At 35.8% G+C, this 27,408-nt stretch overlaps 1 protein-coding gene and 1 long non-coding RNA gene across 2 annotated transcripts; one reads left to right on the top strand and one right to left on the bottom strand.

The window, feature by feature from the left end:
- Positions 1–773: 773 nt before the first annotated feature.
- LOC149799128 (uncharacterized) lies at positions 774–2,912 on the top strand. The gene is made up of 2 exons (XR_016420872.1): positions 774–904; positions 2,107–2,912. It is a non-coding gene; the product is annotated as an uncharacterized LOC149799128 (long non-coding RNA).
- A 7,148-nt stretch (positions 2,913–10,060) lies between these two features.
- Positions 10,061–14,281, bottom strand: LOC149799127 (uncharacterized). Its single transcript, XM_089958140.1, has 2 exons — positions 14,006–14,281; positions 10,061–11,427 (listed from the first exon to the last, which is right to left on the bottom strand). Exons 1-2 carry the CDS (start codon positions 14,279–14,281, stop codon positions 10,375–10,377), a joined length of 1,329 nt encoding a protein of 442 aa, XP_089814266.1. The 3' UTR covers positions 10,061–10,374.
- Between the last annotated feature and the right edge of the window lie 13,127 nt (positions 14,282–27,408).

Here is a 27,408-nt window from a genome sequence, read left to right as displayed (position 1 = left end):
ATAGTTTTGGAAGTGTGATTAATGCATGGATGGATGAACAAAAGGATTAAAATGATAGTGAGGAATTCTTAACAGCAAAAAGCTTCAGATATGTGTACCTTATTGTACAGATATATCTTTAACAGTTTTGGAGCTTTACCATAGAAACAAGTGTGGAGAATGAAAAAAGAACAAAAACAAATAAAATACTGAAACTGCAGGATCATGATTAGCACAAGTCACATCTACAGCACAAGTCAAATATATGTATAAAAAAATTCATAAACGTATCTTGGATTTAGAAGTTGTGCATCTGCAACTGACCTGAATGAAATAGAAATGGATGAAAACATAAAAATTAATGATTTTGTGTATATTGGAAAGCACATCTATGCCAATAATCTTTTTACCACTGAGTCTATATAATTTGTCAAATGATTTTCACTGGCCAAGGTTCTGATATATCAATCTATCTACACCTTGGTGGATTGATCAGATATTTCAGTGTTTTGGGTCTGTGAATTTCATTGGATGTGGTGGCCACTGAATCCAATCAAAATCTGGTTGTTCAAATTTGAACACTGTTCCTACATGATTGAGACTAGGGGAGAATACAACTGGAATGAACTAATAAATAAGCTAAAAGGACTTGTGTGACATAAGTTATTAATGCATACATACATACATGCATACATGAACATATTGGCAGTATAACAATAAATTTTAATTTTATTCAACACAGCACACAAATAATGAAATAGTGAAATATATCTCATATTTAATATTTTACCTATAGGGCATGGTATTCATGTTCAGAGATGGCATGTTGCAGATTACAAATTATTGACCCTGTTGGATGAGCAGTGAGACAGAGGAGAGCAATATGCCAGAAAAATTACATTATCACAGTCCCTAACCAACTTTGGTATGTTCTTAAACATAATACAAAACATGTACCAATTCATTGTAGAATATTGTTGTTCCTTAACATTTTAAAGACACAAAAAGCATGTGTACATAAAGTTGGATATTTAACCTTGACAATATGACCAAAAGTGTGGTAACTGTGCACTCTAGTGACAATGTACAAGTGAGCCAGGTGTCACCTCTTAATATCAAATGGTGACAAAGTTAATGAATATACAAGACAAAGTGATGGAAAGCACAAAACAAGGCTGTGACCCTGACATTAACTGTAGGACCATGAATTGGCTTGGAACATGCCTTCTGATGATTCTAAAATTTTGAAAGATGAAAGTGCAACTTTCAGACTTTCATTGGTCCAATTTAACATCTCTTACATTTTAAATGTTCATGTAGAACCAGTAAAAAAGGGTTAAATACTTTTATTATGAATTATCTTTCATGACAATATGCATAGATTATGTGTTCAATGTAGTGTTTGAATTACTTGTTATTTTCAAGGAGTAATAAAAACTAGCTTATTTTGAGTGTGCAGTAAGTTACTGAAAAGTGGAAAACATACTGGCTCAGCTGAAGGTATATTATTTTTGACTTGGAGTAAGCAAGAGGCCCTTTTTTCAATCAGTTGCAGATATTTTCGGTCTTCTAATTCAGTGTCATTTTCATATTTTGTTACAATGGTTTTTTCATTTGTATCCCATGAAGTCGAAAATTGTCATCTGACATGCTGTTGGTGCATGGGCTGTACTAAACATCAGATGGCTATATTAATAAAAGTTGTTTGCATATCTTACTTTTCTGGGAAATTTGTTCCAACAAGTTGCAAGAGAAAAGAATAAAAACCATATTCACTTAGTCTAATTCAGGAAATCAGTAAAATGCTTGGTACTTCAAATATTTTGACCAATCTTCAATTCTTTTATTGTCTGACTATTGTTATGAATTCTAATATGAAAGTTGCAATCAAATCATAGTTAATGTTAAACATACATAAACATAATTATCAAAAGCTCTACATATGCTTCTTTTCTTTGACTCTTTAGCATGGAAGCAAGTCTAATTTGGCTACTTCCTTCATTTATGTGGAAAATATCTGTAATACTTTCCTAATTTGTTTCACTGTTTTGTTGTACACAGTTGATACTAGCCAGTAAAACTGTCCGATTTATAATTTGACATTTAAGTTTCATCTTTTTATTTCAGGTACATGGATTCCAACCACAAGCTTATTTCTTTGTGTTTTGTAATTCATGGCTGCATATTTACCTAAAGTGTTCAACAAATAATTTGGCTCAGACTGTTCTTGGCTATTTTCAAGAGGGTATAAGGGTATTTGGCATGCCATCATGAGTTTGAGCAGACAAGGGAGTTGAACATATTGATGTAGCTCATTTTGTCATTAACATGAAAGGTGTTGGCAGAAGAAGTTTCATAACAGGACTGAGTGTCCACAATCAGCGCATTGAGCGACTTTGGGCAGAGACAAATAGAGTATTGTCTAGCTACTACAAAAAACTCTTCATGTTTATGGAAGACTTGGGACTTCTTTCCAGCTTGGATGAAGTTGATATCTTCATCCTCCACTTTGTTTTCCTTCTCCGAATTCAACGCTGTTTAGATGAGTTCTATAATCAATGGAACTTTCATAGACTAAGTTCAATGGGTCATCAATCTCCTCTTGTCCTTTGGATGCAAGGTGTCCTCCTGCACCTGGCCAATTTAGGCCATGATGCTATCAATGTGGAGACTTTTGATGTATGCCATAATGGACCGATTGGAGAAACTGAAACTGAAAATAATGTCCAGGTGCCATTCATTAATTTACTTCTACCCCCAAACGCATTAAACCACCTGCAGACCCTGTGTGGTCCTTTGTATGATGATGGTAATCATGGCATAAACCATTTTTTAAATGTAAAAAGTGTACTTACACAATTATTGGCTTTATCATGAACACATTCTAACAAGATGCTATCATTTCCTCTGAAAATAAACTTCTCATAATAGCAGTCTAGTTTTTTTTCTTTACATATTTAGATCATGATCAATGTTGAAACAGTGCTTGAAGAAATGCACTGTTATAATATACTTCCATCCGTATGAAATACCCCAACCAAAATGATGCAATCAAAGGGCAACATTCAGCAACACAAGTCTAAACAGGAGTGATATCTCGTTTGAAATTAGATTCTAAGTTTTGACAATTGAGTTTTAAGTAGTTGTAATATAAAGATTGTACCAAATTTGGTTACAATCCATGAAATCTTTCATAACTGTTAAAATACAATCAGATTCATGACTGGTACTAATTATGAGGTTTTTGGGGACATGACTGATAGGTATTGACAACTGTAACAGAGTACAAAAGCCACAAAAATGTTCTTAGACAAGTGATGAATGCCTGCTCCCACCCACTAATGTAGCAAGGTTTCACAAATGAATTTTGTTTCACAGGGACTTGTCTGTTTACAGCAGTTTACAATCAAAGTTAGGTTCAAATAACCCATTAAGCAACTGTTAGGTAGAACATAAAAACCTAAGCAAAACAAAAGAAATTTGTAAGAAATATACAAAGTGTAATTTACCCTGTTTTATAATTGTAAGTTCTTAAGTGCAAAGTTGGTTTCAATTCATGGTGTACTTCAGAAATTAATTGGCTGATATAAATTTTGGATGGAAGAACATGACGGGAGAGACTGTCAGGCATGTTAAATACTATGTACCATCTAAAAATGAATGGGGTGGGGATGGGGTGGTATTAACACAAAAAAAACTTTAAGATTTGGCACTTGTATTATTTAATATATAACAACGGCTTTCATCACAAATTATGAAACTGCAAGTCATAGGATGATGACATAATTGACTGCTATGATTTTGTTGTATTCAGCCTGTTTCAAAATTTTTAAATGGGAATGAATGAAGCCGTCAGAAGATAGCAAAGCTAGTGTACAAATAAAGTAGCTTGCATGTCATTGTGCCATTTTCATGGATACATTAATAAAATTTTGTAGTGAGCCAAACTTCAGACATGTTCACTGAACACAACATACTCAGCTACCAACTCGATGAACGACTCTGAAATGAAAAATGACTTAAATCTAACATAAATGCAAAATGAAAATGAAGTCAGTGCAGCATAAATCTTGCTGGATCTGTTAAGTATGTTACATTCAACAACATCCATCTAAACACCATGTAGGATGCATATGATAAATAATCGTTGACAAACTGAACTAAACATGAGAAAAATTGGGCATGCATTTTGAGCACACAACAATTGATCCAAAATATGACCTTGACCTGAAGGTGAAAATGTTGAGGTAGCATGATGTAGAATTGTCTTCAGATGATAATGATTCATCCAACTTAAAACATTTAACATAAATTTTCTATACAACTGTGACCCAAATATCAAAGAAGTGATAGTCCATATCTCAAAATGGTGTTAAGTTCATAATGATTCACCCAAGTATGAAGACAAATCATCAAGGTGTTAGGAAATATAAGCATATGTTAGATTCTTATTTATTTAGTTTATCTGAACCCTTATATTTATCTATGCTCAAGGTATTAAGGATAACTATTAACTATTTTGGATTTATTTGAGTCTCATTATTACATATTTATTGGGTATTTTTTCACTTATAAATCCTAAGACAGTATGCCAAGTGCTGATTAAAAATTTAAACCTAAAATTAACATGAAGTCAAAATTTCTTGAATTTGTAGATCATCAGTTTTCTCTTCAAAAGGGAATCTGCAAACACGTCTAAAGTGTAAGCACATATTAAAGTACCTTAAACTAAATAAATGTTGTGGTATATCTACATTTCTTCAAGTAAATGAAAAAGACTAAAAACATATATCCCCAAGTTTTTCTTCTCTAGGATAATTTGATGGTAAATTGACATTGAGGATACATTTGATTTCACCTGGAATTGATTTACTCTAAAATAAAAACATAATCCAGGCCAACCAAAAGAATATAAATTCATGTTATTATTCACTGTTTCAATTGCATGTATTCATGTACCTGAAAACAGTAATAATTTAAAATTCAGGACAATATTTAACAACAATACTAATAATGATACTAACTAAAAACCGACATATCATGATAAAATAAGGTGTCCTTTTGCCTGAGACTTACAACTTTAAAGTTCCCTTTTTGGAGGTAAATTACCATGCTCTTATAAGATCGAGGGGGGAAATATTTTAGAGGTTTTTTTTAGCTAGAGCAACCTGACAAAGTATGCATGTCTGCCACAAGTATGCCAGAAAATTATTCTAATCTTTCTTTCTAAACAATATCATGTTATAACCAATATAAAGTCAGATAAGCCTTCAATTTTGCTGTAATAAAAATACAATTTATTGAATATTTTTTTTACAATAAATTGGTTCTGGAATTTTGGAGACAAAGACAAACATCTGCAAAAGACTTACAAGATGAATCCTAAAACAATGTGGCATTTTGAAAGTAAACATTACAGAAATAAACGGAAGAGATTTTCTTTGCTTAAACACTCAAGGAAGAGGCAAGTAGTAAGTAATTGGGCTTAATTCTTTTAACATTTACTTGTCAGGTCTCGGGAAACATTCTTCCATCCACTCGTGTTCGGGACAAGTTAAACGTAACCATTACTGGCCCCAATCCTCGTTTAACTCAACACAGTACACTTTTTGTCTATGCAACTTAAAAAAAACAACTATGGCTTGATGCTAAAAAATAAAGTAGCAAAGACAGCTGGTTCCAAGTGCATCTAATACACAGAAATAGATATAATCAAACACATAATGAGAGACAAGGTTAAATATGGTTACAATCTTTGTAAATCTGGAATTGTTGTCCCATATCAATCCCTCAAATTCTGGACAGTATTCACATTTATAGCCTCATCTTCCAATAATCTAGGTATCATTTATGTGTAATGGTGAACAAGAACAAATTTAGCAAATCAATATGACTGGAACACATGAGTTGGGCATGTCAGGTGTTAAAAGAGAGAGAATGTCAAAAAAATGAGATATTTCATCTGGTCAGTATGTTATACTTGCCTGAGTCACCAGTATTTTCAATGCATAAAAGCAAAATAAACAGTATATGTTTCCATGGGTATGTATAGTTAAATAGTTTTCATGGCAAAAGTTGGTAACTTGCATTTGAAAACTAAATACCAACCACCTCTGCAGTTTCCACCAAACCTGCTCCTAAACAATCCATTTGAATAAAATGGTCATTTAGAGAGAGTGCTACTCAAAGGCACATAGGAGAGGGAAGATAGATGATTAATCAAAAGGAATGAACATTTCTGTCATGACCCCCCCAAAAAAAAATTTCGACCAATCAGCAGTTGTCTTGTCATTGTCTTTTTTAAATATATTACTATGGCACACATTTATGTGAGAGCTCTGTACGTGTGAGACTTGGAATTTTAGCGCAGCTTTTAAAAAAATTTCAATCATACCACTATATTGTCTGCAGTGTGGCAGTTTATTATGATGTTTAGCAATGGGGTATCATGTCCCACCCAGTTACTTAGCCTGACACCAGGCTGACCAGTACTAACACTAACTTTTAATGCTAAGTGCCAAGTGAGGCAGCTGCTAGTACCATTTTTGTAAGTCTTTGGTATGACTTGACCAGGATTCGAACCCATGACCTCTCATATTCGAGATGGAAACTCTAACCACTTAGGCCACTGGAGTGGTGTGAAAGCTAATGTAAATCAGAAGAGATATTGAAAATACTTGTTTCTGATAGCAACAGATTTGTTGTGAAAATGGAAGTAAGAAATATTTGGCATGACAATGTATCAATAAGATTACAGTCTTGAAAATACCGATGACCTGGGACAAGTTTAACACAGCTTGAGCATTAAAAAAATCACATACTTTTGACATTCTATGGCTCATAACTTCTTACAGGTCTGTCCTGTGAAGATGTGTTCAGTGTTTTGAAACAAAGTTCAACAGATTAAAATCTTGCTTAGATTACTGAAAAGTGTCAATTAAATGAGAATACCATCATGAAATTTGTGTGAAACTTCCAAATATTTTCATGCTTTTTACCCATCTGAGTATCAAGTTTGCATTTGGTACTTGAGTAAAAAAAGAAAATGAAGGCATCTTCCACAGGGACATTTTACAGTAAAGAACAAAAAAGTTTAATAGGTATAAGTAATCGATAATTAACACATGCTGGACATTAAGCAATGTTGAATTCTGGGGCATTTTACAGGAAGAAAATGCACATAGATTTGTTTTCAAGGTGTGAAATAAGTTTTTCTGAACCCTACAATATTTGCAATAAATTTATCATAATTTCCAAATTACATGCAGTTCTTATCTTCACATTTATGCACAAAACGTAAAATGTCCTTAAATAACATAAGAAGTCAAATTCTTGTATGACAGACAATTTCAAATGGATATGCTCCATTCTGATAGGGCATGTAAGTTACTCTGCTGGTTAGGAGTTAATTCTTCAGGAAGTTGTTCAGTTACACATGGAAAGGGCTGCTCTTAAGATGTTGAACTGGACTGGACATCAGACCTGAAAGGATATATTTTATTAAAAATCAAGAATACTAAAACCAATTTCAATTTTACACCTTCAGAAACAAATTTTTTATTGGATTATATATATATATATATATATATATATATATATATATATATATATATATATATATATATTCAGAAGCAATATTTCTGCAACACAATGGAATTTTGATGAACAAGGGTGCAAAATAAAGTGAATAAATGCTATTTAAAGGTGTTTGTAATCAAATTCTCCAAAATGATACCAATATCTGCAAAATGTGACTTAGAACGCATACAAAAACTTTATGAGTTGTACTATATTTGTGGTTCACAATGACCTTGATCTTTTATTCCTCCAGTCATAATGGCTATTATCAAATGACTAATAAACATAATCTGGTGATGGTATATTTAGTATAAAACAGCATAAAATGTAGGAATTCAAATTCCACTTGATACAATGATGTGAGTCTTATCTTTTCCTTTTCAGTGCTGTTATTAGTGTATCAGGAGCAACAATGTTTTGTGGATATGCATTAAGTACCCTTCTCAGATCACAAACACAGTGAAGCTGCTGTGTTGCAACTTGGTTGTGTTGTTGCAGGGACATTTTCTGTACCTCATTCCGCTATAACAATCATATATGTATGATTATTTGTGAAGTTAGAAGGTCAGTAAGTTCTGTTTGACAGAATGTCACCTGGGTTCACTCATGGTGCAACACTGCCTTGACTTCTGACCACAATAACCAACAGGGTTATGTGCAAATCAACAAACTGCATGATAATGGGAAAACAGCAACCCATAAACTAAATTTGGAAAAGGTATATGAAACAATTATCATCTACCATATAGAAACCAAATTGTTATTAAAAGAACATAAGAGAAAAAGGTGGATATAACAATAAAATAATGTGCTTCAACATATGTTAGTTCATTAAAAAGGAAACAAAATTAAATGAGGCATTGTTATCTGGACTGTATAAAAATCCATATATACTAATATTCAAATTGATATGTTAGTCATCCACTTTCTCTAAAATGCTTAATTCAATTTCTTTATTCATAATTATAAAATTTCTGTGGTAAAGAAAGTGTTAGGATTTATTAAATTTAAACAGTACTGCAAGATTCAAAACATTCCTGTAAAAACATTATCAATTGACAAAAAGCTGGAGTGAATCTGATCACATGGCTTCCTTACCTGCTTCTTCAATTGTTCAAGATTGGACAGTACATCCATCTTATTTTGTTTTCTAGCAAATATTTCAACAGGTTTTGCCACAAATACATTTGAAGTTATTTACTCTGCTTTCCTTATTGAGTAATAAATTATATTTCCTTACCTCTGTGAAATATCCAATGTCATGACAAAAACTTTGCAGAATCTGAAATCATACAAGAATCTGAAAATATGCAGAAAGGAGTTCATTATTTGAAAATCTGAGTGCAAAGGGATATTTTTTACTACCTAATAAGTAGCTGAAATGTAATTCTTTCAAATCAATCATGTTACCTTGCATAAACTATAACTGAACAACCAAGCATTTATAATACCACAAATATTTTAATCTTTTTCATGTATGATTTCAGATTCTGCAAAGTTTTTGTGTTGATCATCCACAAGCTTTATTGTATTACTGACAAGGATGCTATATGAAACATTCATACATTTATATAATGCATTTACTGCAATATACAGACATTTTGAACTTGATTAGTAATATCTATCTAATATATGATAATGTATGTACACATAGGAAATGGGGGAGTGTTATGGTGGGGGAGAAACCTTGATAATAATTTGTCTAATACATAACCTGTTCAACTGGGTTCAGTTGGTGTTTGAATTTTAGCAGACACTAGACAAATTGTTTAAAGTTACGCAGCTTATTTCTTTGATGCTGACAGAAATTCAACATCAGTGGAGTATGTTTTATTAAACACGTTAATATTATTATTCCTTTATGGTTTCTACATGGATTAAATATAGGCCATTCTATAGAATGGCGGGGGCACGTCAGGTGGGATGTGTAAAAAAGTATGCATGTGTACAGGGATGGGTCAAGCTTTGCCAGATTTTTTGCATATCTACTAAATAGATGACCCCTTAAAGCTTGTAACACAGGTCTGCGACATGTTTTCCATGTGATGATAGCTGGGTATGGTAATATTATATCAAACCAACTGGAATATTATTATTATTATTATTATTATTATTATTATTATTTTATTATTATTATTGTATTTTGCAAATAAAACTGGGTCATGTACAATACTGCCAAATGTTTATAACACTGCCAAATTTTTGTAAGAGGTGTCTGGTGGCCTCATCATCAAGAATGTACTTATCAGTGCATAATGATGATTCTCACTATAGATCAATGATAAAAAACATGATTTGCACAACCAATTGATTTTAACAAAATACTGACTTGATTTCTGACACAAAATTAAGCATCTTGCTGCTTGATGAAATATGTAGCTCAAGTTACCACAAAGTTAAAAGAACCAGTGATAGAAAACAACTTTAATGAACTGAAAAAAGTTCTGCAGCAACAAAATCTCTAAGGAGGTATGTTTCTCTATCCCACCAGTATCAAAAAACTTTGTTAAAAAATATCTCAGTGAACCTGATACCAAGAAAGCTACAGGACTTGATCAGATTGGTCCATGATTCATTAAATCTTCAGCCTCTGCTATTGTAGATAGCATGACATTCATAATCAATTTAAGTATTGCAACCTCATCTGTCCCCAAAATATAGAAAACTGCAAAAGTAACTCCTACTCATAAATCTGGTTCTAAGGATGACGCTGATAACTACTGACCAATCTCAATACTACCAAACTTGTCAAATATGACTGAAAAACAGGTCCATGACTCATTCATATTTAACCAAACACTTGCTTTTACACACTAATCAATCAGGCTTTAGACAGAAACATTCTGATATTAGCCATGGAACTTCTAGTTTCAGTTTGTCTCTCATGCTGAAGGGGCACTTGATTTCCAGACAACCACCACCACAACATTCACAATCTATGAAACCATCTGGGCTGGCCCCAAACTGAGGGTAACATTCATTTAAAATCAGATCACACTGCGTTACTTTGAAGTTTTTGTGCATCATTTCCATATGTCTTATATACTCCTTCTTTGCTGTCTTCTCCTTTTTCTGTCCCCAGTCTGTAGCTGCACAGCTGAAAGCGTTTTTGGTTCTGTCACCACAACAAATAGTTTTTAGCAAAGATACAAAAGGCTTAGACACATTTGTGTGACATGAAGAGTGAAAATGTGATGCAGTTATTCTTCCCACTCTATTATTGTGCCAAAAAACACTTTTTGCTTGATTTCGAGTTTCTTGTTCCACAAATATAGCCTGTTCTTTTGTGATAGAAATGTCTACAACTTTGCACTTGTCTAGTATCTGTTCATAACTTAACCCTGTATCACTGATCTGACTATCATATAATGCCCCTAAATCCACTGGCCATTCAACTGATAATAATTTAGCTCTAAAACTGTCAGAAAATTGGTCTGCCAAAGATAATGCTGCAGCATTTGGTGTCATTCCATTAAGATCATCAAAGAATAATGTTTCTTCGTGTTTTGTCGGGGAAGAAATGTTATTGTTTTTCTTTTCACAAGAAGCCTGAACCACACAATCTTTTTCACTATTAGACAGCTTTTGCTTCTTCACTGCTGATTCGAAATGCATCTCACGCAGTCTTTTATACGGTGTAGTAAAATCTGCATTGCTTGGAAGCATCCAATATCCTGGGGCATCTGTCACTGTTGCATCTTTCTTTATTCTTGTGGATGTTTCCAATGCGAACAGTAAAGCAGCAACATGGTTGCAGCATTCTCCCAGTCCTGCCATACATGTGCAATGTGCCGAGTCAATGATACAGTCTCCATTGACAATCACCCATGGTTCTAGAGGCTTTTCTCTTATACGCATTGAATGTGCCACCTGAAAAGATATCAATGTAGACAGGAGTGAATTGATAGAAGACAGTAACAGTATACATTAAATATTCATTATTACACTGCGGTGTAAACTAGCTATCCATGTGTTGCTAATTACCGTATTTACCGCATATGTTGGGACACCGTATTTGTTGGGACACCATAAATTAATTTTAAAAGTAATTTTTTTGTGCACTGTATGTTCTGGGACACATCGTTTTCTTCGAGTCGTAAGTTGTGGGACACCTTTTAAATCATTCGAAAACTACATGTCGGAAATTGCAATCCAACTGAAATTTTATTTTTTAAATATAAAACTGTACTTGAGATAAAACTCTTTAACGTACGGTCTATTATTTTGGTACATGAATACTTTTTTTTAACTTTCTCATACCGTGAAAAATTGTTGGAGGCAACACACCACCTGAAGTGGAAACTGCAAGAACAAAAGGAAGATTTTTTCAAATCTGCACTAGTCTTGCTAATTCTCACACTTTTGATGCCCATCTTATCATCAGTCCATCCAGGAATGCGATCAAAGTACACTAGAGTTTCATCCATGTTAATGATCATATTGTCGGCGAAATGATCCTTTTCTCTTCTGGCCATCACGAATTCATCACGTGATTTTATTTTCTCCAAATCTTCTGGATGATGCTGGGTATCGATGTTTGCGCACGAAGCACTATATTGTGCAACTTTAAAAACTTCCATTGTTTTACTTTATTGTCAAACTTTTTGTGAATACTGTTGAAAAGGAACCAAAGTAAGCTTCCATATCTCGGCCGTCTTTGTATATTCAAAGCTAAAAAAATAAATCGGCACACTTAAAAGAATCCAGTAGTCGGCATCTGAGGTCAGCTTGCTTTGCAATAAAATAACCATTGTATTGATATCCTTTAAAAAAAAAATCGGCTTCCGAGTCCAAAGTCGGCTTCCAAAGTCTGCTTGCTTTGTAATAAAAATAACCTTTGTCTTTGATGTTCTGTCGGCAAATTCAAAGAAGTTTACTGCTGGCTGCCAGTTGTGTTTATTTACCACCAGGGCTTATATGTACTTGGCATCTTTAGTAATAATTAATACAAAGGTGCACTGATGTCTGCGGGTAAATATTAATGATACTTATGTAACCCACGCTGGCGAAAAAATTTTCATTTGCACTCAAGTGAATGTGTTTTAAAATAATGATTTTATTTACGAGATACTGGCATACAGTATAGTTCTCTTCTGGCCTGAACGAATTCATCACATGATTTTATTTTCTCCAAATATTCTGGGTGACGCTGGGTCATCGACATCTGTGCACAAAACACTATATTGTGACACTTTGAAATTTGTTCCATTGTTTCAATTTATTTTCAAAATTCCCGTGAATACAGTTGAAAAGGAACCCAAGTATGCTTCCATATCTCGGCCGTCTTTGTATATTCAAAAAAAAAATTAAAAAAAATCGGCTCACTTCACAGAATCCATAGTCAACTTCCGATGTCGGCTTGCTTTGCAATAAAATAACCTTTGTATTGATATCCTTTACAAAATAAAGTAACCGGGGTCGGCTTCTGAGATCGCCTGCTTTGTAATAAAAATAACCTTTTGTCTTTGATGTCCTGTCGGTAGGTTCAAAAAAGGAGTTAACTGCTTGCTGCCAGTCGTGTTTATTCACCACCAGGGCTTATGTGTGCTTGTTTTAGTAAGGATAACTATGTATCCCTAGCTGGTGAAAAGACTGTCACTTGTACTCAAGTGAATGTGTTTTCAATTGATGATTTTTTTTTTTTTTGCGAGATATTGTCATACAGTAGACCTGGATATAATTCAATCTTGATTATTTTGCACCCAACACCGTATCATGCGTGAATGGCGTCTTCAAGATATCTGTTGACTATTTCCCTCTTGTATGCGATTTTGTTGGTTCCAGTTTTCAGTCGGATTCAAACCTTTGAGCACAACCACACACAATTGTTTCTCAGTGTTCATGTCAATGAACAACATGGTGTGTGGTATCGGACATAATTGATACACGCTACAGTATGGAAGCCTACGCTACTTATACGGATTTCGTGGAAATGTTTTATTCTTTAATGCTCATGTTGAAAAAAAAGGAATAAATGATAACAACACAGGGTTAGTTTCTTTCTTTTTATAATCAATTAAGCGTTTTATTTATCTATTTTATTGCGACGTGCAGGGGGGGGGGGAAGCACAAATGCAATACCAATTTATTTCGTTCTTAAGTCTTGGGCCATATGACCAAAGTGAAAAAAATGTTTCACCGTAAGTTCTGGGACAGGAAAAAAAATAATTATTTTATCGTGTCCCAACATATGCGGTAAATACGGTATATGGCCTCTTTGCCATGTAGATCTGATTTACTGGCTTAAATTAATAATAATAATGTTGAACTAGTTTCACCTCTTAATCAAAATATTTAACACTTAAAAAAGCTGTTTATGGACTGTTTATAAAAACAATTCAATAGCCATATTGTATTTTATCTTATTTGTTCTCAGTATTGAGTGTTGTATCGCTGAATTTAGTGTTTGTTCGGTTAAGATTGAAAATGACAAACTACAATGTGTTACCTTCGCCCAGAGCAAATGAATCCCATCTATCTCCTTGTGTAGAATCTGTCGGACCCAGCCATCTTGAAACAGTTTGTATGCGTCCATGGATTTGTAGTTTCTCAGTTGCTCCTTCGTGTACGCTGATTCTTGAAAAACAATAAAGTGTAGCACGTCGACATATGAGATTTCAGGCCATGTCTGACGATCGGCGCTGAATTCGTCTTCCACAAGTATGTAGGGGTCAACATGGCTCTTCGATATCTTCTCATCATACCTCTTACGAACATCCCCCATGAGGGTTTCTCTGTAAGATATATGTGATGTAGAGGTCCTTTTCTTCATAATAATACACATTAAATTTAAAAACAGATCTGATAAAACTTATGTTATTTCTACGAAATAACTAACCTCCCCTGACTTGTCTTGATCTTAGGTCTCACTGGACAGTTTATCTGGTGAATTTTCATCCGACAATGACCAATTACAGAAAAATGAGAATAATTTTACACTGAAGATACAAATAAAAACAAACTAATGATTTTTGTAGAAAGCATACATGTGAGATTTTGACTGCAGTAATCAGGTTAATTCCTGATGCAACTGGTGGTTTTTATACTGAACCAACACTGCCACCAACCCCTAAATTTTATATTCATTTTTGACAAGAAATAGCCATTTTGAATATTTTTCTGTGACAAGGCAGCTAAAAGAATCAGTATGTGCCTCATGCATGAATAAAGTTCACTAGTACTATAACAAATTAGCATACTTTTCATCACCCCTCAACCATCTAGATTTTTAGATATTTACCTCTGTAGCAGACACACATAAATACGTAAGCTAAGTCGACAGCTCATTTGCATCCCAAGTTACGCATTTGATCTCCAATGCAAATCTAACTGTGACAGGCAGTCACCAACAAGCCAACCTATTTCCAAGCCTAACTCAAAGTAAATCTAAACCACATTATAGATTTAGCTTATGTGTGAATTTATAAATGCTAGGCTTGTGATAATTAGGTTTATGCCTTCTGCCTTAAAAATTAGTGGGTGTCAAAATACGAAACTATCCAGTGAGACCTTAACAACGGTTTGCTAAGGAAGAAAAATGGTGGCGCAAGATGCATTATGGATATTTGTGTACATGTTCGTGACGTCAGTGAAAACAACCCATTGGATTTCTCGACATACGATATCGAAATTTCAACTGCAACTTTCTCATTGGACCAGCTTTTGTCCGCTACGGCGCCTCATAGGAAACCGTAATCGGTGAGCTAATTTCAAACTGATATAATGCTACTACTATTTAAGTATGAGCCGTCTTAATTTGCATTCTTGAACCAAAATATCTGCTTAGAAAAACCACAAGATTAAGTAAAAATGTAACAATGCATGAGCTAATATTTTGTCATTTGATTTTACATTGAAGACTGAGCAAAACTTGTTTTTACTGTTCTCCCCTCTATGGTCTAACGAATGTTGTAACATTGTATTTTCAAGGCGTGTGCAGCAAAATATATCTTTGAGGCATAACCAAATGTTGCATACAGTCAGTGCCAGATTTAGGACAAATGAGGCCTTGTGCTAGTTAAGTTATGAGGCTCCTTACTTTGAAAAACATTTGAAAAATTCATCGTAAAATTTTTTTTGCCAGGAAGATGGGGCCCCCTGTCCAACGGGGCCCTGTGCTTAAGCACACCTAAGCACAATGGTAAATCCGGTACTGCTTACAGTCATTCAGCAATAACTATAACACTTCAATTTAAACTGATGAATGAAAATATTTTCCAATGAATATTTCTAAAAGAAAATTCGCCTTGTCTTAAAAAGTTCATTAAAAGTGTAACTTAATGGTAATTTAGCCTTGAGCAGCAGAGAGACTAAGCCCACCAACTATTTCATCAAACAGAAACTTCTATCGAAAACACTCTTGATAGAAGATTTGTCTTCACAAAATAAACCCTTCTGGTCAGAAAACACTGATAATAGGCTTTCTTCGCTGACCAGAAGGGTTATCTCATGAAAAATATCTACCTATATAACTACTTCTCGATACAAGGGTCTACTAGACGAAACATTCGGTGTTGTTTCAGTCTCTCTGCTGCTAAAAATGCTAGCGTTTCTAATCCTAAAGGATTTCTGTGAATTAAAAAATTATAAAATCAATAATAATGGCAAATATCGGAGAAGCATATAGTGTTAGATTAGCGCGAGAGCGATTAGAAGCAATTAAAAAATATCTTCCTGTCCGCGATCGTTTTAGAGAAAAACTTCAACAACGACTGCAAGCACAAGTTGAATTTGCTACGGGTACAGAACAGTTATTTAAACCCGTTACAACAGCTACTGAAAAGGTTGCGGCGGTCACTGAAAGAGCTTTATTGGGAGATATTACGGAAGAGGAAAGAAAAAAAGGTATTCTTCCAACGCTAAAACAAACGGCTGAGCAAACTGAAAAAATTACAAGGAGAACTAAACAAACAAAAAAGATTTTACAAAAACTTCCAACTGACATAGCTGCAGCTCATCCTCCTGTTGGTGAAGAAATACTTAAAGGGGTCAGTGAAATTCGTACTGAAGTAGCTGGAGTAAAAGAAAAACTTACACCTAAACCAATAAAAGAAAATGTTGCAATGATTAAAAAATTTAGAGAAGGGTTTGTCGAAGATATTAGAAATACTAAAAGTGAGGAACTACCTGAAAAAAACATTAATTAGTATATTTAATAAATCCAGTATCTTAAAGCCTGGCTTTGAAAAAATAAACGATGATAGTCTTATCAAATGGATATATCGTATATATAAAAATAAAAAGCAAGCCAGAGATGATGATTTAGAATTCAGAGGGTTTTTTTAAAGAAGTAGAGAGACTTTATAATGAGAAAGTGAAACAAGCAGAACAATAACTATCCACTCAGTCACCTCCGCCATCAGTAGAAAGACAGCTACCGCCTTCACTTCAACGTATTCCATCCCTGCAGCCTTTACATCAGCTTGATACACCTCTACCGTCTTCATATCAACTTACTACACCTCTGCCACCATTAGAAAAACGACGGCGGGAGTTAGCTAAGGAATTTGAAGAAGGGGGACTTCCGGTGCTACTGGTAGTGGTCTTGGTAGTCACATTACTTGTCCTGATAGTGTTCTCAATGATGTATCGCGGTTAGAAATTCTCATCGGAGGCAGACGAGCTGGTAATAACTCACCGGAAATAATTAATGAAGCAGCTGGTATTTGTCAGCGATTATTTCAGGGTGGTATCATGGATGTTCACGCATATCGAGAACTTATCGATGAAATCATTGACTGAAATCATCGAGTTAGATAAAAAATAAATAATAATGATCATACATAACGCTCACCGTGGACCCGTCGTGGTCAGGGTAATAAATTCACGACTACCTGTTTATAGAGCAATTTACGGAGATGGACTAGGTGATGTTATTCAAGGTTTATTCAGAAGACTAGCACCCAAGGCAGCGCCGATTGCAAAACAACTATCAATGAAAGCTATTGATGTTATTAAAGATAAAGCTCCTGGTGCTATCGGTAATATTGCCAGCAAGGCATTTACTGCAATCAAGGAAAGATTAGCGCGATTACGCAGACCAGTCAAATTACCAGCCACCGCAGAGATGCCTGCAGATGTCAGTAAAGTAATAAATCAAGCTGCAAATAAAAAACTAGCAGAGATATTGGATCAACCAATAAATACAAGTATGATATCAGGAAGTGGTTTTCGTTTTAGATGACTATGATTTACTATAAAATGTTTAAACGCGTGTCTGGTCCAGCTTTCGATATGGATGCACCAGTACTCAAGGATAAGTCTGTGCGCGATTATCAGTACTATTCTTATGAAGCACGAGAACCAGATCAGCGGGGGAGAATTGAATTACAAGTGCAGGATACAAGTAGATATTTCTTGCCCGCGGAAGCATTTATTGAAGTTACAGGTGAAATCGTAACAAATGTTATCGCTAATACACCATATGCAGCTGATGTCCAAGTTGGCTTTGTAAATAATGGCATCATGGCACTATTTTCCAGCGCCAGATATCTCATAGACGGCAAAGAAATTGAGACAATTCAAGATAATGTTGATGTTGATACGACAATTATTGGGCTGGCAAGATATTCAGATGATTACACTAGATCAGCTGGCCCAACTATGATGTTCGCCAAAGACAATTCTAACTTTCCTGATGGAAGACCTAGCATCGCAAGGTGACCACAAAACAATGCCAAAAATGCTAATGCCGATGTGGAAAATTTACCCTTTCCCAACACTGAATACAACTTAGGGTTTGGAACAAGAAAATTAATGTTGAAAGGTGATAATAGAGAATTTTCATGTGCGATTCCACTGTCTCACTTCTTTGGATTTTGTAGAAACGTCAGAAAGGCCATTTTTGGAGCCAAACACACCGTTGTACTTGTGAGAAAAGGTGATGACAATGATGCTATCTGGCGAGCAGCTGGCGTTGCTGACGGTAAAGTAAATATAAAAAGACTTGCTCTGTGGATGCCGGTGATGACTCCGTCACTCGCTGAAGAACAGCGGTTAATTTCTTTCATGGATCAAGGTGGTAAATCAATACTGTCGTGGCTAACAACAACCACTGACGTTAATCAAAATTATGTTGATGGGCTATTCACGTGGCATATATCATCACAGCAAGGTGTTGCGGCACCAAGACATGTCTTTGTTGCGTTTCAACTTAAGTTACGATTAAACAATCAAGAACGTTCTCATATGATATTTGATCAACTTGTTATCACTGCAGTATCCTTGCGAATAAACGGACATCAAAAACCATCCGAGGATATAATATTGAATTTTGGCACTAATAATGTAGCACGTGTATATCACCGTTTGATGACATTTATGGGACGTGATCAAAATATTGATACTGGTTTGCAAATATCACAGTTGGATTTTACGAGTATGTATCCGATTTATTACTTTTCGCTGGAGCATCTTGATTTAGATAAACAATCTGTTGTTGATTTACACTTCAGAGCTAACGTAAACTCGGGTAACCCTTACAGAGCAATCGCGGTCATGCTCTCTGATAAAACAATGCTACTTGAAGGTGCTGGTGGACGAATGAGAGTCGTTGATGCCCCAGTGGAAAATATGTAACATTGCTAGCAGCAATATGTAAACAATTAGATCAATCTCGTATTAAATAAAATGTCATACAGTCATGTTAATGTCACTCTGACTCCTGGTCAGGTGAAGAAATTACAATCGAAGAACGCGAGCACATGTGGGACAAAAATAACACTAAAACACGATCAGCTAATGGGCGGTCCAAACAAACTGTCATTAACTAAAACCCAACTAAAAGATTTCAATAAAGCAAAGCAAGCAATGACTGGAACTCAACTTGATTTCTCTCCTGCAGCTGTCAAAGATATGGTTAAAACCGGCGGTATATTTCCTCTTCTCGCGTCAATACCAGCACTGATAGCTGCTGCTGCCCCCGCAGTCGCTAAAGCCGCCGCGTTAGGGGCTGTTGGAACAGCTGCTGGAATGGCATTAAAGAAAGCCACAGGAAAAGGATATAAAAAAAAGGGACGCGGGCTAAGACTCCCAGGATCTCCTCCATCATGGTACCCAAAACGGTTTTAAAAACACGAAGTGTTTTGAAAAACGCTAGCGTTTTCACACCGATGTTGAAGCTTCCAGCTTCTAATTTTGATTTGCTTGATGCTGTTAAACAATTAAATATAAAGAACTTCAGAGGCGTCTTTATGCGAGATCAATTACCAGCACGACCGAATAATCCAGAAACCGGAATTATTAATCTTGATAACAGTGATGGTCCAGGAACTCACTGGGTTGCTTACGCGATCGATCCACGTGGAATTATCTATTTCGATTCGTACGGGCTAGCACACCAATTGAGTTTCTTCGATATACAAAAAACATCCCATTGACAAAGTCAGGGACAAAGTCAGGTAAGGTTTGGTATTCAACGTTACCAACACAAACACTGACCAATCCTCCGATATGTGGCCGTGAAGTATTAAAGGTTCTTGATGCAATCTCGAAATCAAAGATTTCTCCTCACAAAGTCGTGCATGAATACATGTTGAAATCATAGATGTGATTTCCAAATTTAAACAACCCCATAGCTAATAATGGTTGATATTTACGGAAGATCAAGCAGAACAAAGGAAGAAATAAAAGATATCGATTTATCGAAGTATGCGACCAAAGATGAAATTGATAATCTTTTAAATCTAACCGGAATAGACCCAGATGAGGTTGTAATTTTTCAAGATCGACATGGCAAGCTAAAAACCAGTAACATTAAGTGGAATGACATAATTCGCAGGGTCCTTGGAACTACCACGGACAATATCGTTGTATTCACTGACAGCGGCAGAATCAGAGATTCGTCGATATCAATTGCGATGCTGCGAGATGATGCACGAAAATCCGCAGGGGAACGTGTAGCGAAGACCGGTGATACAATGACAGGTGAACTCAGCATGAACGGCAACAACAAAATAACCGAGTTAGCGATTCCAACATCCCCGGAAGATGCCGCAAACAAACAATATGTAGACACGAGTGTCCACACAAGCACTAGCGCCGTTGACAGTAAACTAACCACGTTGCGGGCAGAGTTTGATGTTCACGTGGGCGCGTTTACAAGACTTCGAAGAAACTTCGCAAAAACTGATGAGGCGGTGGATAAGTTCTTTGGGGTTCCTCCAGTCATCGATATGAAACTTTCTGAAATCATACCAAATCTTGCTAATAACGCCAACGATATCAACAAGATTAATACCCGGTTAGGTGTAGTCAGAACAGATAGAAGTTTTTCAGATCAAATCGCGTTGATACAAAATAGCATTGACACGATCAAACAAACACAGCAAGATATCGTATCGGGAATTCCTGAGATCGTTAACAAAACCAGTTTGATTAAAGTCCCCACTGGAGTTACCCCCGGGCATATCACCAACATCGTATATACAGTATCATCGGGATTCGCAACATGGTCCAAACAAAATAATACTGTCAAATATACAGCAACAGCCACTGGCGTGTATAGACTGTGTTCAGTGCTAAATTTGAAATCTTCACAACATATCCCTGGAGACATTCCATCGATAAGTATTCCGGGGTTGTGACTATCATATTAAACAAGGAAACCGAAGAAACATTTATACTGGAAGCCGCAGACAAGAAATTAACCGCAACATCTTACTGGTGGTGTTTGGAATTTGTAGCTGAAACGCCTCAATTGGTTACCGCGTAAAATAATACAATGGCATCAACGACAACTCTAATGACAGAGTCATTAAGTGCGCAACAATATAGATATGATCAAGTACGCGAATGGCAGTCAGAGTTAAAAAACACTATTGACAAATGCGCAACAAAGATAAAAAAATACAAACGGCGTGTAACTGTATTAGACACAATAGTGTATTCGGTATCCGCGGTAGTTGCATCTACTGGGGTGCTATTATCAGCGCTGACACCAGTGACAACTGCAATCGCGATTACAATTACAGTTTCAACATCAACGACAATTGCAGGAGTTGCTAATATAATTGCGAAAAAAATACCCTCGTGTGCGCTAACAAAATTGCACGAGTATGAAAAGTTAAACAGCGCGGCCACAAGCACCTACTCGAAATTGTCGTCGTTGATGTCATCTAGCCTTGACGATACAGTTATATCCGATTCCGAATTCACGTTGATGTCCAGCGCATACAACGATTACGAAAACACAAAGAACTTTGATTTGAAAACGATGAAGATAAATAATGAGGGAATTACTTCAGCAGATAGTCGCAAATACAGCTCCGGTAAAAACATCAATGATAACAATATCTTCGACGCAACCAGAGTTTAATATTAATTTTCCAACTGTAATTCCAGTAAAAGAAATCGCACTGGCACAATTACGAGTATATCACAGTTGGCCCAACATCAGGTCGACATCATTTCACGAACAGTTGTCAGATAATTCATTTGTATTTTCGTATCAGAATAACCCCGACGGTACTCCAGATTGGGACGTCATTCATTTACAAACAGGGTCTTATCAAATAGAAGAAATCAACAAAGAAATGCAGCGTCAAATAAAGCGTATCACGGGAAAAGAAGCAAAAATATCAATAAGTGCTCACGAGCCAACGTTGTCAACGATCATCGAAGTCGCTTCACCGGGTTACGCCGTAGACATTTATAACAGTTCAATCAGAACAGTATTAGGATGGCCTGAAATCGCTCCACCGGCACCACCGATACCACCAGAACCAAAAAAGTCTGATTATATCACTGACAAACAGAAATATCACGGAATTACACCGCTATACAAAGAACAATTAGATCTCATAAAAGGGGAAAAATGGTTTGACTGGGCTCACCAATCTGAAGATGACAGCAGCGATATCTGGTGGATCTTTTCTGTTAAAGAATTCCTGTGGGGGAGGGAGGTGGGTATACTTAATATTCGTCTGAGTGAAATTACTGAACATCTTAAAATTATTAATCTATCACATAGAGGGCAACTAGCGCATCTACGGCAACGCTTCCAAGAACATCTTTCCGATGTAACAGGTTCACGTGAAGAAATTATTAAACGAATTGAGATACTAAATCAGATTGCCGCAGATATGGAATATTATAACCAGCGAATGATTCAGATATTAATTAGCAGTAACCCCACTACTAAACCACTACTTTTGAAAAGGTTCTCGCTGAAAGAAGATGAACTTGCAAATTTTAAATTTCCAGGATACGTTTCCCCGGTCATCTTCAAAAAATTTGTTACTGATATCGTCGATGATTACTTCGATGACATACTTGACCAGCACAAAAAAATACTGCCACCGCCAACTACCCTCAGACATGACAATTCCACAGCCAGTGATGGCAGACATATTTCTCCGGGAATCGTAAATATCACTGAAGTGGTCGCGGTCAATCTTGTGTGTGACGCAATTGATGGCAGTTACAACATAGACACAACAGTATCAAATCGAGCCCAGCAAGGGTTTATACTATACTCATTTACTCCAAAAGAACCACCTGGGTTTTTGATTGTACAAGAGCCAATTAATCCAGTGTTTCTACAGTGTTTAAATCCAACGCTGACAAGGATAAATTTTAAAGTCACTGACCAACAGGGTAGACTTTTGGACCTGAGAAATGAAACCATTAGTATTAATTTGCTGGTAAAGTCCTAAGGACTTTTAATCCTAGAGTGTTTTACACTCCAAGGATTTTCAAATCGTGAAACGATTTTCAATTAATAATATCATGTTATAATAATGTCCAAAAAATCTTCGATTTTCAAGTCAAATACTTCCAATAAAAAATATGATGATGATGAAAATGTCTCTGACATTTCCACCGACAGTGATTTTATTGTTAGTGACAGTGATCTCTCTGACAGTGACGACAGTGATGTCACCGACACCGACAGTGATGTCGGCAACAATAACAGTGCCATCACCATTAAAATAAATTATATTAAATGATAAAAAAAATATAGCATGTATCAGCACGTGAAATGTTTCATACACGACAAACAAGTACTTGAAGAATATATCAAAAAAAGTATTCAGCGGAACGTCGTTGATAGGTGAAGTTAAAATAGTTATTGATAAATACGGTAATGATGATTTTTTACTGACAGAATCACAGTTGAAACAACTACAAGAGAATCATATCACAATGATCATGTGTTTTCCAGACCAAATCATGAATTATGCTCACTCGTGTATTTCACGGGATCATCTTGATAAGATATTGCAGTAAAAACGCTAGCGTTAGAAATGTCAAAGACATTTCCAGAAATACTTTATTCTGGGGTATTTACTAGTAAATCGGACGGTAAAAAAAGTAATATTTTTTTTTTACTTTCGATTTCACTTCAATGCATTTGACGAAGTCAATGACGAAATCAAGGTGAGGTATTTACTTCCTCGTCAGTGACTTTGTCAGCGGGCATACAATGTTTCAATTTTCTAACGCGATTATTTATTATCTTTTTAGTTTCATACTCGGCTGCCAATGCCAGCCTGATCTTTTCAATTGCACGAGACAATGGAACAAATTCATTTACTTGTGCTTCTTCTACGCTGGCCAGCGATTTATACAAATTATTTTGGATCATCTTTATGAATCGATATTGAGCAGGAAGAATATAACGCCCTGCGCATTTAGCTTCATATAACGATTCAAAATCAGACAGAATTGTTTCAGGATTTAGTGAAAATTTAAATCCTTGTTTTTCTAATTTTTTAATAGCATCAATCACATTATTGATATTTTCGTGATTCATATTTATATATATTTTTATATATTTAAAATAAAAATATGTGGGTCGGTACAAACGTATAACTTAATTCTAACTTATCTTAAGACAGCACAAACACGTAGTATTTACAATATTTACAGTAGAAGCATATTTACAGCAGTAGAAGCATATTTACAGCAGTTGTATTTACAATATTTACAATTGCATATATAACTTATCCTAGGACGGTACAAACATATAGACAACACAGACAGATGCGGGGTTATATTCTACGTCCAACAAAGTTGCACTCCCTCCCCAAAATCAATCCCGTTGGGTGGTAAAAGACCACCCCTGACGGGGCGATAACGGAGAAAGTTGTGCAACTTCGTTGGGTTTCGAAACCCCGTATATTATTCGGACGATATTGTATATAAACCGACTGATACCTGGAAGTTCAGAAATAGCTCAGCGTGTTAAAACGTTTTTTCTTAAATATGATCGTGTGTAAAATACAGATGAACCATAAACCCGAACAAGTTTAATAAAATAGTGATATTGTCTGTAAAAAAAAAGATAAATACGCGTTTGTCCCTTGATTTCATCAAGGACTTTGTCATTCTTGACGCTGTCACCTTGATAAAATGAAGGGAAGTTATTTACTTCCTTGTGCAGAAAACCGTCTGCTGTTACCTGTGAAGTGTTATAGCGCGCTGTCATCCTTGACGCTGTCATCCTTGACTTTGTCAAGGTGACAAGGGGGAAATAATTGTATCATTGACTTTCACGCAGTCGCTGTAGAGTTATCTCCGTTTGGAAAATCCTCGGATTATAGTAAATTACCTAACAATAATGAAAAATAATTTTCTGCTTATTATATGTTTTTGACAACGCGGATTAATATATTTTTTCTGCGACTTTTCGTACCGAAGCCCTACAAGTACCAAAATGCTTCCCAGCTGCATATATCGATTGAACTATTATTTCTTCATTTGTATCTAAGTTTATAGATACAACTTTCTTGGCGCTATTATTGTTACGGCCAGTATTACCAGCCCTACAATTTTCGCTCTGCGTCACAGCTCTCAGATCGGATAAATTATTATTAAGTTTCTGTCCATCAATGTGATCAATTACAAGGCCGTCTTTGATTATCCCAAAGAAATACTCGTGCACAAACCTATGATTATAATAATGTTTTTTTTTCCAGCAACAGGAAACATTAAATAACCAGCATTATTAACGACGCCAACTGGTTTTTTCAATTTACGATGTCTCACTATTCCCTCGCGAGATGCTTCGTAATTTTTAATGGTTGCATGTGGGACAAATTCTTGGCTCATTTATATAATAATATATTTGTCTAATTTATAATTTGTCTGAAAACTTAGTTATATAATCGCTCTCGGATTTCAGCGCATCTCCATTATTTTTTTAATTATAATATCGCTTGAGTTCACGGTATCGCTTACCTCCGCACCCTGCACATAACTGTGTTTTACCCCTGACCCCAATGCCACATCGAAGACACGGTATGGGTCCTGTGCTTCCTCGTTTGATGCTTTGGATGTGTTCACCGCAGAACTCCTTCCTGCAGGGCTTATTACAGACTGTTACAAATCCAACTTTTAACCACTTGCAGTTATTCATTTGTATATATAATATTTCTTATTTAAATATTTGTCTTAAATATAATATTTCTTATTTAAATATTTGTCTTAAATATAATATGAAGGAGTTATTTGGCGCCGGGAGATTCGATCTTGACAGACTAAACAGATACTCTCGACGACGGAATCTAACTGATCTATTTAATATTATCAGGGATGCCAAAAAAGAATTCCGCGACGACGGCGCTTCTCATGTTTGGTCGTCATTTAAAATTATCCGCGATATTGACGAAATCATCGATGACAGCATCGATGTTGACGAAGTCATCGATGCTACAATGACTGATGCCCGAGCAAAAACAATTATTGATTATCTTCCCCTTGATAAACATCAACGCGGTAAGAAATATTTTTTCAGAATAAAATTTATTGTGTAAGCAGATTCCGATACGTGGATTATCCGTGACAAACTCGACCCTCTTCTTGCTAACGGAAAGACCATTCTGTTAAGTAAAGATTCCAAACCAGGAATGCTGACCGGGATTGATAAACCATATTACGCTCGAGCGTATCCTGTGACCTCAGTCGTTTATGGAATCTATCTGGTAAAAAAAACAAAAATTGATAAACTCACCCCGATGAAAATGACTTCGTCATTAATGACTTCGTCGTTGACGACTTCGTCAACATTGACAAAGTCAATGTCGGGGCTGAATTGTGTAGCCGAGCGAGTAATGGAACATTTTAAAAACGCAAAACGAGGAAACGGTTTAACCGATCTGCGACGTGAAAAAATATCAGCATGGGCTGAGCAAGTCAAGGATACTGCAGCATCAATAAATGATGTTGCTGTGCTATCAAGTAAATTAAAATTTTCAATAACAGTAAAAACACTAACCGGGGAAATATTATATAATTCGAAGCATTATAAAAAGTCAGGATCACCAATTGAAATTATTGATCATAACTCTCATGCCTGGACTGATGCAGTTACATTATTTCCACGAGATCGTGTTGTAAAACTTTACTCGGAAAACATATTTGATGTTATTTACACACTGAGTAAAACCGACCCTGTGTCAGTGTGGTTATTTAAGAGTTCCGAAGATGGCGAATATGATCAATTTGTAAAACCCAACGGTGAATTATACCGGACGGAGTCGTTGCAACAACAAATGAAAAAACTCGCAGAGAAATATGTGAAAGAAAACATTGAGCAGTTAATGGTTAATTGTTTTACAGTTCCAAGTGTTGCCGCTCACGCCGCAAGAGAAAGAAATTCGTGGAGACCAACCCAAAGTCAGTTTCTTTCGGATATACAATTAAGTTGTGTCGAGTATGGGCATGGCGGGTTGTGGAATACCCGGTATGACTACCGGGATATGATCTCCGTGGATATGATTGCTTGCTACGCAGGAAGCTTTCTCGGGATGGGCGAGTGTCGCGAGTACTTTAAACGATTTGGACATCCCACGAACTCGATGACACGAGCTGCTATAAACGGTCCTTTACCCGACTTTGACCTGACAGGAT

This window comes from Sinohyriopsis cumingii, chromosome 5 (assembly GCF_028554795.1).
Source record: "Sinohyriopsis cumingii isolate HCF-2022 chromosome 5, ASM2855479v2, whole genome shotgun sequence".
Classification (NCBI taxonomy): domain Eukaryota; kingdom Metazoa; phylum Mollusca; class Bivalvia; order Unionida; family Unionidae; genus Sinohyriopsis; species Sinohyriopsis cumingii.
The sequence above is the reverse complement of the archived record's forward strand: the minus strand, read 5'-3'. Positions and strand labels throughout refer to the sequence as shown.